This window comes from Camellia sinensis, chromosome 7 (assembly GCF_055761805.1).
Source record: "Camellia sinensis isolate YWXY chromosome 7, ASM5576180v1, whole genome shotgun sequence".
NCBI classification, from domain to species: Eukaryota; Viridiplantae; Streptophyta; class Magnoliopsida; order Ericales; family Theaceae; genus Camellia; species Camellia sinensis.
In genome coordinates, this window is record NC_138967.1 from 188,329,882 (window position 1) to 188,343,335 (window position 13,454).

Below are 13,454 nucleotides of genomic sequence, written 5' to 3' on the forward strand. Positions count from 1 at the left end.
TTTTCTTTGTGGATTTAAAAAAAAAAAAATCAAATCATGGTATGAGAAGATATGGGATGAACCATGTACTCTATACTCAATAAAAGTGGTTTATTTATTTATTTATTTACTAGTTGCATGAAATGCATGCAATCACCAACAATTATTACATTTATAAAGTTTGATTATAAACGAAAGAAGGCAAAATTAAAAAGTTATGGTTTATTATGGGCAATCCAAATTCAACTCTTAATTTGGGTAGTGGACTGAAGGGGCTTGTTGTACCTATTGGTGGACTCATTGCCGGTTCTTTCTCTTGATTTAAATCATTTATTTTTATTGATTAAATAATCCATGTAAAAAATAAATTAATTAGATCACATTTATTTTTAAAATAATTAACAATTCAATCTCAAAATTACAATTATCATATATTTTTTTAAAGAAAAATATGATTCATTCATATGAATTTAGATGTTCAATCAAACTTATTTTTTACATAAATTATTTTTACTTGACAAGTCCTATAAGATAAACTGTTTAGAATGTAGATATGAGCTTGAAGTGAGCCCAACAGTATTCCTTGCTTTAAAAAAAAGGTAGTTACAAGTTCGTCCTAGGAACGAAACTTATTTACTAATAAGTCCTACTTCAACTTTAAATGATAAATTGATTAGTATAAAAACATTTTTAAAAAATACAATTCAACCACTTACACTTCTCATATTATATTTCAATAAAAATTAGCAAAAATAAATCAAAACTTACAAACAAATTCAAAATGTCTTAATCATTTATCATTTTGATAAAAATTTCATAGTATCATTACTAGTACCAAATTATCATTTCACAACACAAACATACAATTATATTATATATAATAAAAATTTATAAAAAAAAAGACCATTGAAGATTTATGAGTAAATAAGTTAAGTAAATGGAGCAACAAAACGTGTTTGGTGCCAATAAAAGATGGTTTATTGGCTTGGTCTGTGAATAGTGGGAATAGCAACTAATGGTTGAAAATTTCAAAAACTTGGATTGCGGTGAACGTGGATCGAACACGTGACCTTCAGATCTTCAGTCATCTTAGTCCAGTTTAAATTATTTTACAGAGACAGTCAATTTCTTTAACCAAACAAGTTGAGTACTACCCACGGTGTACGAAGATTTGGTGCAACAGCTCGGATCTGCTACTGCACTAGACCACCTGTCCAAGTCCCTCTTCGCGGTTGTGATTGGAAGCAACCACATACTTGGTTACTTCAAATCCGGGTCGGATCTTCCCAAGAAAATCACCCAACAGCAGTATGTGGATCTAATGGTTATGACCCTCAAAGATGTCTTGAAGGTAAATCTTGTAAAAAAAATTTGATAGCTACAAATTAATTCCAACAATATACATATTTAGAGTAATACTAGAGGACGTTTAAATTTTTATATCAAATTTATGTATTATTGATATGGCACCTTACATGTCATTCATATATTAGTATAATTGTGAGATTATTGCTATATAATATAATAAATATAATTAATACCTAAATTTTTTAGTCATGTTGGTAGTCTCCTCATTCCATTCAATTTAATCACCCAATAAGCTATATATTTTGGCACAATTAACTAAAATTTTAATTTATTTAAGTTAATTTTAAATTATAAGCTATAAATGGAAGCTATGCAAACAATTAGCATAAACTTTCAAAAAAATTTATATAAAAATATAAGTGATAAGGAGACCTTAAAATTGTACCAAATAGATTGTTGATGATTTCTATATCCAATGTTGTGCTTGAACTTAGTGTTCTCAACGTGTCCTTAATTTTAAATTTTACTTGACTCATTCAAAATCAGATTCGACTTCCTAACTTTATTTTGAGCTACACTGTAACGCCCTCAAAATAAACCCATTATATATATGTCATTGACATGCACTATTTAAAGGAAACAATTCATTAATTCATTCATCAGAGTATTACTAAATAAAAACATTACATGTAACATCGAATAAAATGCCCTACAGGCTTACATCTTTCCAAGCCAACACTTGGATACAAAAAGATGAGTTCTAACTCAATACAAGAAAAGCCCTTGGCTTGGATGTTTACATGTACTAATAAATAAAGACAATTAACTAAAGATAGTCTTCGAAATCCAAGTCCCTTCCAAGCTAAGTCCTTGGAGGTAGCTTATCACCTGAACCTGAAAATGATGTTCCCATATAGGGTGAGCCACAGCCCAGTAGAAAAATACTAAACCACATATAAGCAATGAATAAAGCAATAGCATTCAACAGATGGTTAACCAAGATAATCAATTATTCCATTTTACAGTCTCATGACACTATTGTCTAAGACACGTTTTACTTTCCAATTTTATCATCATGGCTCAGAACCTGGCCAAATTTACCACAGTGAATTATATATATCATATTCACATTCCTCCAATATCAACAAATAAATGAGACTCAAGCTCAAATCAAAACACTTCATACTTCCAGTTTGATACACATTTTAGTGCTGTATCATTAAAACACTTCAATATAGATAAGCACACATAACAGTGATGCTAATGGAGTCCATCCCCTATCTCCTCCCAAACAAAATCCGGTTTAGAGGTCCATCCCCTATCTTCCCCTAAGCCGTGGAGTACATCCCCTATCTCCTCCCACACAAAACAAAGTATGTAAACACATAACATATACATCACACAATCAATACACATAATGTCTGTATTAATTCAACAGTCAAAATTAATGACTCAACTAATGTGATTAGTTTCAGTTATACCTAATCCACATGCATTGTCTACAACAATCACGACTATCCTCCACCGATAGCCCAAAACAGTTATTTCTAAACTTGGAAATAAATATATCAACAATTCCATAGGCGAGTGATTTGAATTATCCAACTACACCATTTAATCAATAAATTCCCCAATTCCCTTAAATTAATTATACAAATTAATTAATTAATACAACTAGGGTTTTCCCCAAAATTACCAAAGTGCCCCCAACATATCAAAATACTAAAAATTAGAACAAAACTTATAAGATGGAGTAGGAAATCCCTACCTCGAAGACAACAACCCAAAATAGAGAAGACAGAGATGATATCCAAATACCAAAGTGCTCCAAATCGCCAACTATTCAGATTAAATGGAAGCCCTCGACTCACTCTATCTTTTTAATGAAGGATCTAGGGTAGAAACACACCCTAAGTAGATCAATCCTAAGAGAGAAGGTGTGTAGAGGGAGAGAGAACTCGTAACTAGGGTTTTGGAATAAGAAAGTGCAAGAAAAACAGATCTGAAACACGCTGCTGCCTATTTAAACCTGACAGGCTCGCTCGAGCGAATACTTGGTCGCTCGAGCGACCAGACACAGAAAATCTACGCTCGAGCCAAGGGAGCCTTGCTCGAGCCAACAACACAAAAGCTCGCTCGAGCGAAAGAAAACTCGATCGAGCGAAGAACTCAAACCCACAGGTCTGCAATCAGACACACGCTCGAGCTAAGGAACTATCGCTCGAGCGAAGAACGAACTAACTCGCTCGAGCGAAGAAAAGCTCGCTCGAGCCAAAAACCTCAGCTCTCAGGTCTAACTCAAAACGCAACCCTCGCTCGATCGAAGCTATCCTGGCTCGAGCGAAGGACCAAAACAAAGAGATCGCTCGAGCGAAGAACTTCTCGCTCGAGCGAAGAGTCAAAATTCTAGGCAGCAACACTGGATTTCTAAACCCAACCAACCTGAAACAAACCTGCCCAACACATCCTATAATTCCAAATGAGAAAATAAGGGACAACAACAACAATTATACAATGACAGAATCTACGGAACCTAAGTCCGGATACCATAATCAAATGGGAAAAGACCGGGGTCGCTATATACACTCTTAGATATATCAAAAAAATCATTCTACAAAACAAACAAACAAAAATGATTTCAACAACCCCACCTCAAATTGGAAATTTATGCCAATGATATTGAGTACGTAAAGCGCTATTATCGATTTAAGTCGTATTGATTGATTCATATTTTTCAAGAACGTGACACTGATAATATAACCAAACCAAACTAAGCATTTTTTTTTATTTACTCTTTGAAATTGTTATAGTTTGCCTCACTTTTTCTTATAGTGGTTGCTCATTTACCATTTTTTATTTTCTTACACCATAATATACAGCATGTTAGTTATTTTTGCTACTCTTGAAATTGTTATAGATTGCCTCACTTTTTTCTCAATGGCCCCGTTTGGTAGAGTTGTTGGAAAGTGATTATAGATTATAGCTTAACAGATTATAGCTTATAGCTGTGAGTATAAGCTGGTAACCTATTTGGTGTAACTGTAGGATTATAGATTTAAGCAGCAGAGTAGTGTTTGGTAAATAAGCTGTAAAATAGTTTTTTGCTGTATAATTGTCCTTTTTGCCCTCATGAACAGAAAATTTTTAATTTTGTCATTTTCTTTTCTTTAAATTGTGAAAAAGTTATTTCATTAATGGAAGTTGATTAATTAGTACCTAATTTTGTACATTTCATGACCTCAAATATATTTTCTTACTTTTTTTTATTTTTTAAATGTTTTTTGTAATAATATTGAGTTGAAAAGGAAACAAAAAAATGTTTATTGCAATAAAAATACAAGAAATTACTATTAAAGCAATAAAATTAAAACTTCATACATATTTAAAGATCTCCTAATTTTGTCGGCAAATTGACATACAAATATTATGTCTCCTCACTTCCATCTCAGTGTCATCACAGTCAACATCATTTCCATGGCGTGCTTGTTGAGATGAAGATCTTTCCTCTTTATTAGGCACATAATCCGCGAATCTATCATAAGAGTCAAATGCAATATCGCGGAACTCACTGCGTCGGATGAAATTATGAATTGTCATTGTTGCACAAACAAGTTTGACTTGGGTCGCCCAACTGTAATTTGGTGGGATATCCTTTATCATCGGCCATCTTGCTTTCCAAACCCCAAACGTTCTTTCTATTACACTTCTAAGTGATGAATGTGCTTGGTTGAATTTTTCTTGTGCATTTTGAGGGGTTGACCATGTTCAAATTGAGCTAGATGATATCTCTCTCCTTTGTAAGGTGCAAGATATCCTTTCATGTTTGGATACCCAGCATCCACCAAGTAAAACTCATCTATTTTAAAATTGCAAAATGAAATTAAAGTAAGCAATTATAAATGTAAAAATAAATATGAAGATGTGAGTGTAGTGCATCTACTATAGCAATAAAATATAAAACAGTTACCTCCTTGTGGTTTTGGAAAATTATAACTAGGATTCCTAATTGTATCCAAGAAGATCCGAGTATCGTGTGCATTTCCTTCCCATCCTGATAAGCAAAATGTGAAACACATATCAAAGTCACATGCGGCCATTATGTTTATAGTTGCATACCCCTTTCTACCTATTAAACGAGGTTGCTTATCTGGAGATATATATGCTTTGATGTGTGTTCCGTCAATTGCTCCAATACAATCCTATTACAAAATAGTTCATAAAATTATTTTTAGTCACAAATTATTAGAAATATCCGACCAACATTATTATATGTAATACCGAAGTTCCACTTCTAATCATTTTTTTACCTTGAAATGAGGATAATATTTGCGCTTCCTTCGAATATATGGATGCACACCATTTCTCGGTTGAGGCTTTACCCAATCAATAGACATCCTTGTAACAGCTTTTAACACATTCTTGAAGTATTTTGAAATAGTCTCGCCAGAATGTTGAAATCTTTCTTGGGCATTTCTGTTTCGTATGTCACCGCCAACAATATACAAAAATATTGCAACCTGCTCCTGAACCGAGACTTTTCGTCCAGTTTCAAGGCCATACTTTGTATGTAACAAATCACACAATTGATAAAATACCTCTCTTTCTGTAACGGCCTCAAAATAATAACAATAAACCCATCAGATAAGACATGCATTTACATATAAACTAACCACATTCTTTTATACATTAGAGTTTCATTACATAAGTATTACATGTTAACATCAAAACAAAATGCCTTACAGGCTTACAGCTTTCCAAGCTAACACTTGGTTACAAACAAAGAGTACTAACTCGTTTACACATTAAGCCCTTGGCTTGAAGTTACATGTAATATATCAAAAGTAAAACGACAAAACTTGTCCGCCTCAAGCCTCCCAAGCTATGTCCTTGGAGGTGGCATGCTACCTGCACCTGAAAATGATATTCCCATATAGGGTGAGCCACAGCCCAGTAGAAATACACTAAACCAACCATGAACAATGCCTAAATTGTTAGCAATTGATAGATGGCCAACACTGATACAATCACATAAATCACATATTTATGTCATACGACTTATGAGTCCAAGTTTCCTTTCATTTTCCCTTTTTCAACGGACAGGCATATAAGCACTAACCACATTCTTAACAGATATGTATATCAACAATATCCACATACTCAGATAAGCAAATAAGCTATATCCACATTCCACAACAGATATGTATAACCACAATATCCACAGATAAGCATATGAGCTATATCCACACATCACAAAGATAAGCATATAAGCTCTATCTTCACTTCTTTAGACAAGCATATGAGCTGTATCTACGGAGTTCATCCCCTATCTTCTCCCAACACTAACCGGTTTAGAGGTACATCCCCTATCTTCCCCTAAACCGCGGAGTACATCCCCTATCTCCTCCTCTACACAAAACGTATATAAACACATTGGTTCTATATACAATCACCCAATACATACAGTTAATGTATTCTATCAACCGTCAAGTTCCATGACACATTTCATTGATTAGTTTCAGTTTGCCTAATCATCATGCATTGTCTACAACAATCACGACTATCCTCCACCGATAGCCCAAAGCAGTTATTTCTAAACAGAAATTAAATGCACAATGGATATTCAATCAACATTTTATTTCTTCATTCTTTTCAATTAATTATCCCAATTAATTAAACAATGTAATTAGGTCAATTCCCATAATTAACATTTCAACCCTTAGGTCCCATTTTCATCAATGATTCAACAATCATTCCATTTTTCTATGCCAAACATGCATCTAGGTTTATTATGAATAAAACCCCAACTTTTGTAAAATTACACAAAAGCCCCAAACTTTCACAAAATTACTAAACCAAGCCCAACATCTCAAAATACCAAAATTTAAAGACAAAACCCATAGAGAGGAGTAGGATATCCCTACCTTGAAGTTTTAGCCAAAAAGGAGATGAAGACTCGAAGATCAACTTGCTCCAAATCCAAACTTTTTCAGATTAAATCGAAGCTCTCAACACCCTCTATCTTTTTAACAAAGGCCCTAGGCTAGATTCACACTCTAGGGAGATCAAATCTTAGAGAGAGTATAAGTGTAGGGAGAGAGAGACTCGGATTAAGGGTTTGATCAAAGAAAGGAAGTGAAAAAGTGATGTTTAAAACGCTACTGTCCGCTGATATGAAACACTCTCGCTCGAGCGAAGACTTGGTCGCTCGAGCGACCAGACACAGAAAACTCTCGCTCGAGCCAAGAATTTCTCGATCGAGCGAATAAAAACCCAGACCGCTCGAGCGAAGGAAGCTCGCTCGAGCCAGGAAATACAACTCTCAGGTCCAGAACCAGACGCAACACTACACTCGCTCGAGCGACAAACTCCTCGCTCGAGCGAAGGACCAAAAATCTGGGCAGCAACACTAGGCTCCCAAACACAACCAACCTGTAACAAACCTGCCTAACACATCCTATAACTCAAATATGAAGAAAAAGGAATGTAAACACGATAATAACCAACTACCAACATCCACGGACACATGTCCGGATCACTGTACAACAAGGGTAAACCCGGGATCGCTATAACCTCCCCCCCTTAAAGAATTTCGCCCCCGAAATTAAGCACAAGTTTTCAAAAACAGGTTTTCCTCCATTTTAGACAATGTTACATTTTAACATTCAACAATTCGACCCATTACCGGTCATCCCATCCCTTTAACAAGAGACATATCACAATATGTAAACAACATATGTATTTTCAACATGCATCAACATTATGCACTATCTTTCCAATTTCAACAATATATTCAACATATACAATGTTACATTCAACTCCCATATGAGGCAAGTTCCCAAACATAATTCCACCAAACCAAACATTTTCAATGTTTCACAACTTAAGACATATATAAAAGCTCTTAAGTTCAACAAAATGTAAAATTTAAATACAAGATTACATATCAACAAACAAGTCCGGATATTTCTCTCGAACTTCCAACTCACGTTCCCAAGTGGCTTCCTCCACTCCGTGATGTTTCCACAAGACTTTCACCAAATGAATGGTCTTGCCACGCAGGACCTGATCCCGCCTATCCAAGACCCGAACCGGTCTCTCCTCATACGAGGCATCCTCATCTACCTCTAAATCGGTCCAATCCAACACATGTGATGGATCTGGCTCATACTTCCGAAGCATACTCACATGAAACACGTCATGCACTCCGGACAACTGCGGTGGTAAGGCTAACCGATAAGCAACCTCGCCAATCCTCTCAAGGATCTCAAAAGGACCAATAAACCGAGGGGATAACTTCCCACTCTTCCCAAACCTCATCAGACCTCGCCTAGGTGATATCTTCAGAAAGACATGGTCACCTACCTCAAACACCAAAGGTCTCCTCCTACGGTCGGCATAACTCTTTTGTCGACTCTGGGCTGTAACAAGCCTCCTACGGATAAGCTCAACTTTCTCCGTCGTCTCCCTAACCAACTCCGGACCCAACAAAGGTGTATCACCCACCTCGGCCCAACAAACTGGAGACCTACACGGTCGGCCATACAAGGCCTCAAACGGTGCCATACCGATGCTAGACTGAAAACTATTGTTGTAGGCAAACTCTACCAATGGCAAGTGCCTCTCCCACGTCCCACTGAAGTCAAGGACACAACCCCGAAGCATATCCTCGAGGATCTGAATAGTACGCTCGGACTGCCCGTCAGTCTGAGGATGATAGGCCGTACTAAAGGTCAACTTAGTGCCCAGGGCACTCTGCAAACTCTGCCACAACCTAGCAGTAAAACGAGGATCTCTATCTGAGACGATCGTCACTGGGACCCCGTGCAATCTCACTACGTCCCGAACATACAAGTCGGCAAGATGATCTACCGAATCTCTCACGCACATAGGAATAAAGTGCGCCGACTTAGTCAACCGGTCTACAACCACCCAAATAGCATCACTACCCCGCTGAGTCCTCGGAAGACCTACAACGAAGTCCATAGTGACATGCTCCCACTTCCACTCGGCAATAGGCAAGGGTTGCAACAAACCCGCTGGCCTCTGATGCTCGGCCTTCACTTGCTGGCAAGTAAGGCACTTTGATACGAAAACATCCACATCTCTCTTCATACCCCGCCACCAAAACTGGCGACCCAAATCCTGATACATCTTAGTACCTCCCGGATGCACCGCAAGGCGCGAATGGTGAAACTCTCGGAGTACTTCCTCTCGGCAAGACTCCGGTACAAACAAACGGTCTCGGTATCTCACACTCAGGTCGGGATACACCGTCAGACCCTTCTCCACTTTCCCACTGGAGATCTTCTCTCGGAGGGATTCTACCTCAAGGTCACCTCTCTGTGCCTCTAACACTCTAATCACAAGTGTAGGCTGCGCAACAACAGAAAACAAGGCCGCAGCCTCAACAGATTCGCCCAGTAGCAAATCAAACTCGCCAAGTGCTCCCAACATCTCCCATTCCCGGATGGCTATACAAGCAACATCACTAATGGTCTTCCTACTAAGGGCATCGGCCATAACATTGGCCTTTCCCGGATGATAATGCAACTCAAAATCATAATCCTCGATGAACTCCATCCATCTCCTCTGCCTCAAATTCAAGTCTCTCTGGGTAAACAGATACTTCAAACTCTTGTGGTCCGAGAACACCTCGAACTTCTCACCATAAAGGTAGTGCCTCCAGATTTTCAAGGCAAAGATCACAGCCGCTAACTCTAGGTCGTGTGTGGGATAATTCTTCTCGTGTATTTTCAACTGACGTGAGCCATAAGCTACCACTTTCCCCTCTTGCATCAACACACAACCCAAACCCTCTCGTGAGGCATCACAATAAACCGCATAACCCAACCCTCTCTCCGGAATAATCAACACCGGAGCGGTGGTCAATCTAACTTTCAGTTCTTGGAACGAATTTTCACAAGTCTCACTCCACACAAACTTGACTCCCTTCCGAGTCAGTCTAGTCAACGGTGACGCTAACCTGGAGAAATCTTTCACAAACCGACGGTAATACCCAGCTAATCCCAGAAAACTGCGGATCTCAAACACACTCTTAGGCTGTGCCCAATCTTGCACTGCCTCAACCTTGGATGTATCAACAGACACCCCTTTCCCGGATACCACGTGGCCTAAGAATTTAACTTCCCTCAGCCAGAACTCACACTTCCCAAACTTGGCATACAGCCTATGGGCTCTAAGCAACTCAAGCACCACTCTCAAGTGTTCCTCGTGCTCCTCCTCTGAAGGTGAATAGATAAGGATGTCGTCCACAAAGACGACCACAAATCGGTCTAAGAACTCCCGGAAAACCCGGTTCATCAAGTCCATAAAGACTGCCGGTGCATTGGTAAGCCCAAATGGCATCACCAGAAACTCGTAATGGCCATACCGCGTACGGAATGCCGTCCTCGGAATATCCTCTTCCCTGACCCTCAACTGGTGGTAACCCGATCTCAAGTCTATCTTTGAGAAACAACGGGAACCCTTCAACTGGTCAAACAAATCATCTATACGGGGCATAGGATACTTATTCTTAACCGTAGCCCGATTCAACTTCCGATAGTCAATACACAATCTCAAGGCACCATCTTTCTTTTTAACAAAGAGGACCGGCGCTCCCCACGGTGAAACACTAGGGCGAACAAAGCCCTTATCTAGCAATTCCTGGAGCTGAACTTTCAACTCAACCAACTCTGCTGGAGCAAAACGGTAAGGTGCCATAGAAATCGGCGTCGTGCCGGGCACTAAATCAATAGAGAACTCTATCTCTCTGTGAGGTGGTAAACTAACAAGATCTTCGGGAAAGACATCCGAATACTCACAAACCACCCTCGGCAACACAAGCTGGGTCTCACCACTCTCACCACTCTCAAAGCTGGCAAGTAGACTACTAAGCTCACTTCGCCCTCGCGAATCATACCCCGATGGCAAAACACTACCAACCCGGTCTCCCAAGAAATGGAACCACTCCCCGCTCAAGGTACATAACGTAACCCTCTGGCGGTAGCAATCGATAACAGCCCGGTATGACGATAGCCAGTCCATACCCAAAATAACATCAAAACCCTTCATGGGCATGACAACAAACGGAAAAGGAAGCCTATAGTCGGCGACCTCTATATCACATCCTCTAACACCCTGTTTCAGGATCAACTCACCACCTAAAGGCGATACCACAGAAATAGGAGATGCTAACTGTGCTAACTCCAATTCCAAAACAGATGCAAATGCAGCAGATACAAAAGAATGAGATGCACCCGTGTCTATCAACACACTAGCAACCGAGTTGCAAAATAGAAAAGTACCTCTCACTACTGATGGAGCCGGTACTAAATCCTGCGTGGTAACAGCATACACGCGCCCCGTAGGCCCCTGGTCTACCTGCTCACCTCTCGGAGCAAAAGACTGCTGCACAGACTGGGATGACGAAACTCCCGGATTGGCCCTCGAGGCCTGCACAGACTGAGCTGGCTGAAAACCCTGCGTCTGCCTAGAACCAGACGCTCCCGAAGTGGCACTCAACTGCGGGCAAAACCTTTTCAGGTGCCCAGGCTGTCCACACTGATAACAAGTCAAGGGCTGCCCCCTGCCCAAACTCTGACTCTGCGGTCTAGCTGAAGAAGAAGCAGCTTTCTGACCCTCACCCTTCTGCGGGCAAACAGAAACCTTGTGACTCAGCTGGCCACACTTGTAACAAGTGAATTCCCCCTGACTACCTCTCCCCGAGCCTACACTCGGCACTGGGAAGGTCGATCTAGCAACACCACCCTGCGACTGCTGAGGGTTAGAACCCCTCTGCCTCCTGCCATCACTCTGACTATCCTGGCTCCTCTTGGAGCCCCTCTGTTCTTCCTCCTCCTCCTGCATCATAATCTCCATATGAGCAGCAGCATCAACTAGGTGTCTATACTCTCGGATGTAAGACCCACCAACTCTCAACTTGAGGCCCCGCCTCAACTTCCGCTCAAACTCATAGCAACGGCGTTCCTCAGACGCCACCAGTTCCGGTGCAAACCTGGACAGACTGGTAAAAGTAGCCTCAAACTCGGCCACTGACAAGCCCTGCTGTTTAAGCCGGCTAAACTGATCCCTCAGCTTCTCCCTAGCTGCTGCAGACAGAAACCTCTCCTGAAAAGCATTTATAAACGCCTCCCAAGTACCGCCTACACGAGCCTTCTCGTACTTCCACCATTGACCCGCATCTCCCTTCAGCTGGAAGGATGCCAAGGTCACTTTCAGTGCTCCGTCCTCGATGCCAAGCATCTCGAACATCTTACTCATCTGTTCTAACCACTCATCAGCCTTCAGTGGCTCCTTCGGATCCCCGATAAACTCATCCAGATTAGACCGGAAGAACTCTCTCTTCAAGAAAGAAGGCCCTGTCTCAGCTGCCTGATTCCCAGCTCTAAGAATACCCAAAGCTCCTGCTATCTCTCTGGCCAAGGCACCCATAGCCTGCTGACCCACTGGCTCGGCCACATTGGCCTGCCCAACTCCCTCCTGCACTGTCGGAATCTCACCCGGTAACGGTACTTCCTGCCTCGCAGGTCTACCACGCCTAGCTCCTCTTCCTCGTCCTGACATCCTAATAAAGGCAACACAGAACGTTAGCACATTCATAAGTGTGCCGAAACTAAACACTCACGTCCTAGTGCATGGACAACTGTAATTCACTCCACATAAGCACATAAACACATAAGCATTTACGAATTTCATTCCCGGATAATGATAGTCCCGAGGCGTTACTAGAGTTCCGGTTAGAAACAACATTGATCAAGTGCTTTTCCAACAAGACTCCCAGAAACTCAAGGATCCAATCAACATCCTAGAAATTAAATCCCATACCCACATAGTCACATAAGCATGTTATCAATTAAACACATAGCATACGATACTACATCTAAGTCTCTATCAAGCGAGACAAACCCATTGTGATACTAATCACTTCCCACGTACCCAAAGTATTCGAACCCAGTACGCTCTGATACCAAGTTGTAACGGCCTCAAAATAATAACAATAAACCCATCAGATAAGACATGCATTTACATATAAACTAACCACATTCTTTTATACATTAGAGTTTCATTACATAAGTATTACATGTTAACATCAAAACAAAATGCCTTACAGGCTTACAGCTTTCCAAGCTAACACTTGGTTACAA

General features: G+C 40.1%; 2 protein-coding genes across 2 annotated transcripts in view; one reads left to right on the forward strand and one right to left on the reverse strand.

Annotated features, from left to right (window-relative positions):
* Positions 1-13,454, forward strand: part of LOC145795531 (GDSL esterase/lipase At5g55050-like) — a 23,571-nt gene continuing 10,117 nt past the window's right edge. Inside the window, exon 1 of the mRNA XM_082880205.1 lies at positions 1-1,330. Coding sequence (XP_082736331.1) covers positions 1,301-1,330 — 30 coding nt within the window. The 5' untranslated portion in view covers positions 1-1,300. The remainder of the gene's footprint in view (positions 1,331-13,454) is intronic.
* Positions 4,744-5,885, reverse strand: LOC145795532 (uncharacterized). Its single transcript, XM_082880206.1, has 3 exons — positions 5,595-5,885; positions 5,255-5,486; positions 4,744-5,143 (listed from the first exon to the last, which is right to left on the reverse strand). Exons 1-3 carry the CDS (start codon positions 5,679-5,681, stop codon positions 4,986-4,988), a joined length of 477 nt encoding a protein of 158 aa, XP_082736332.1. The 5' UTR covers positions 5,682-5,885; the 3' UTR covers positions 4,744-4,985.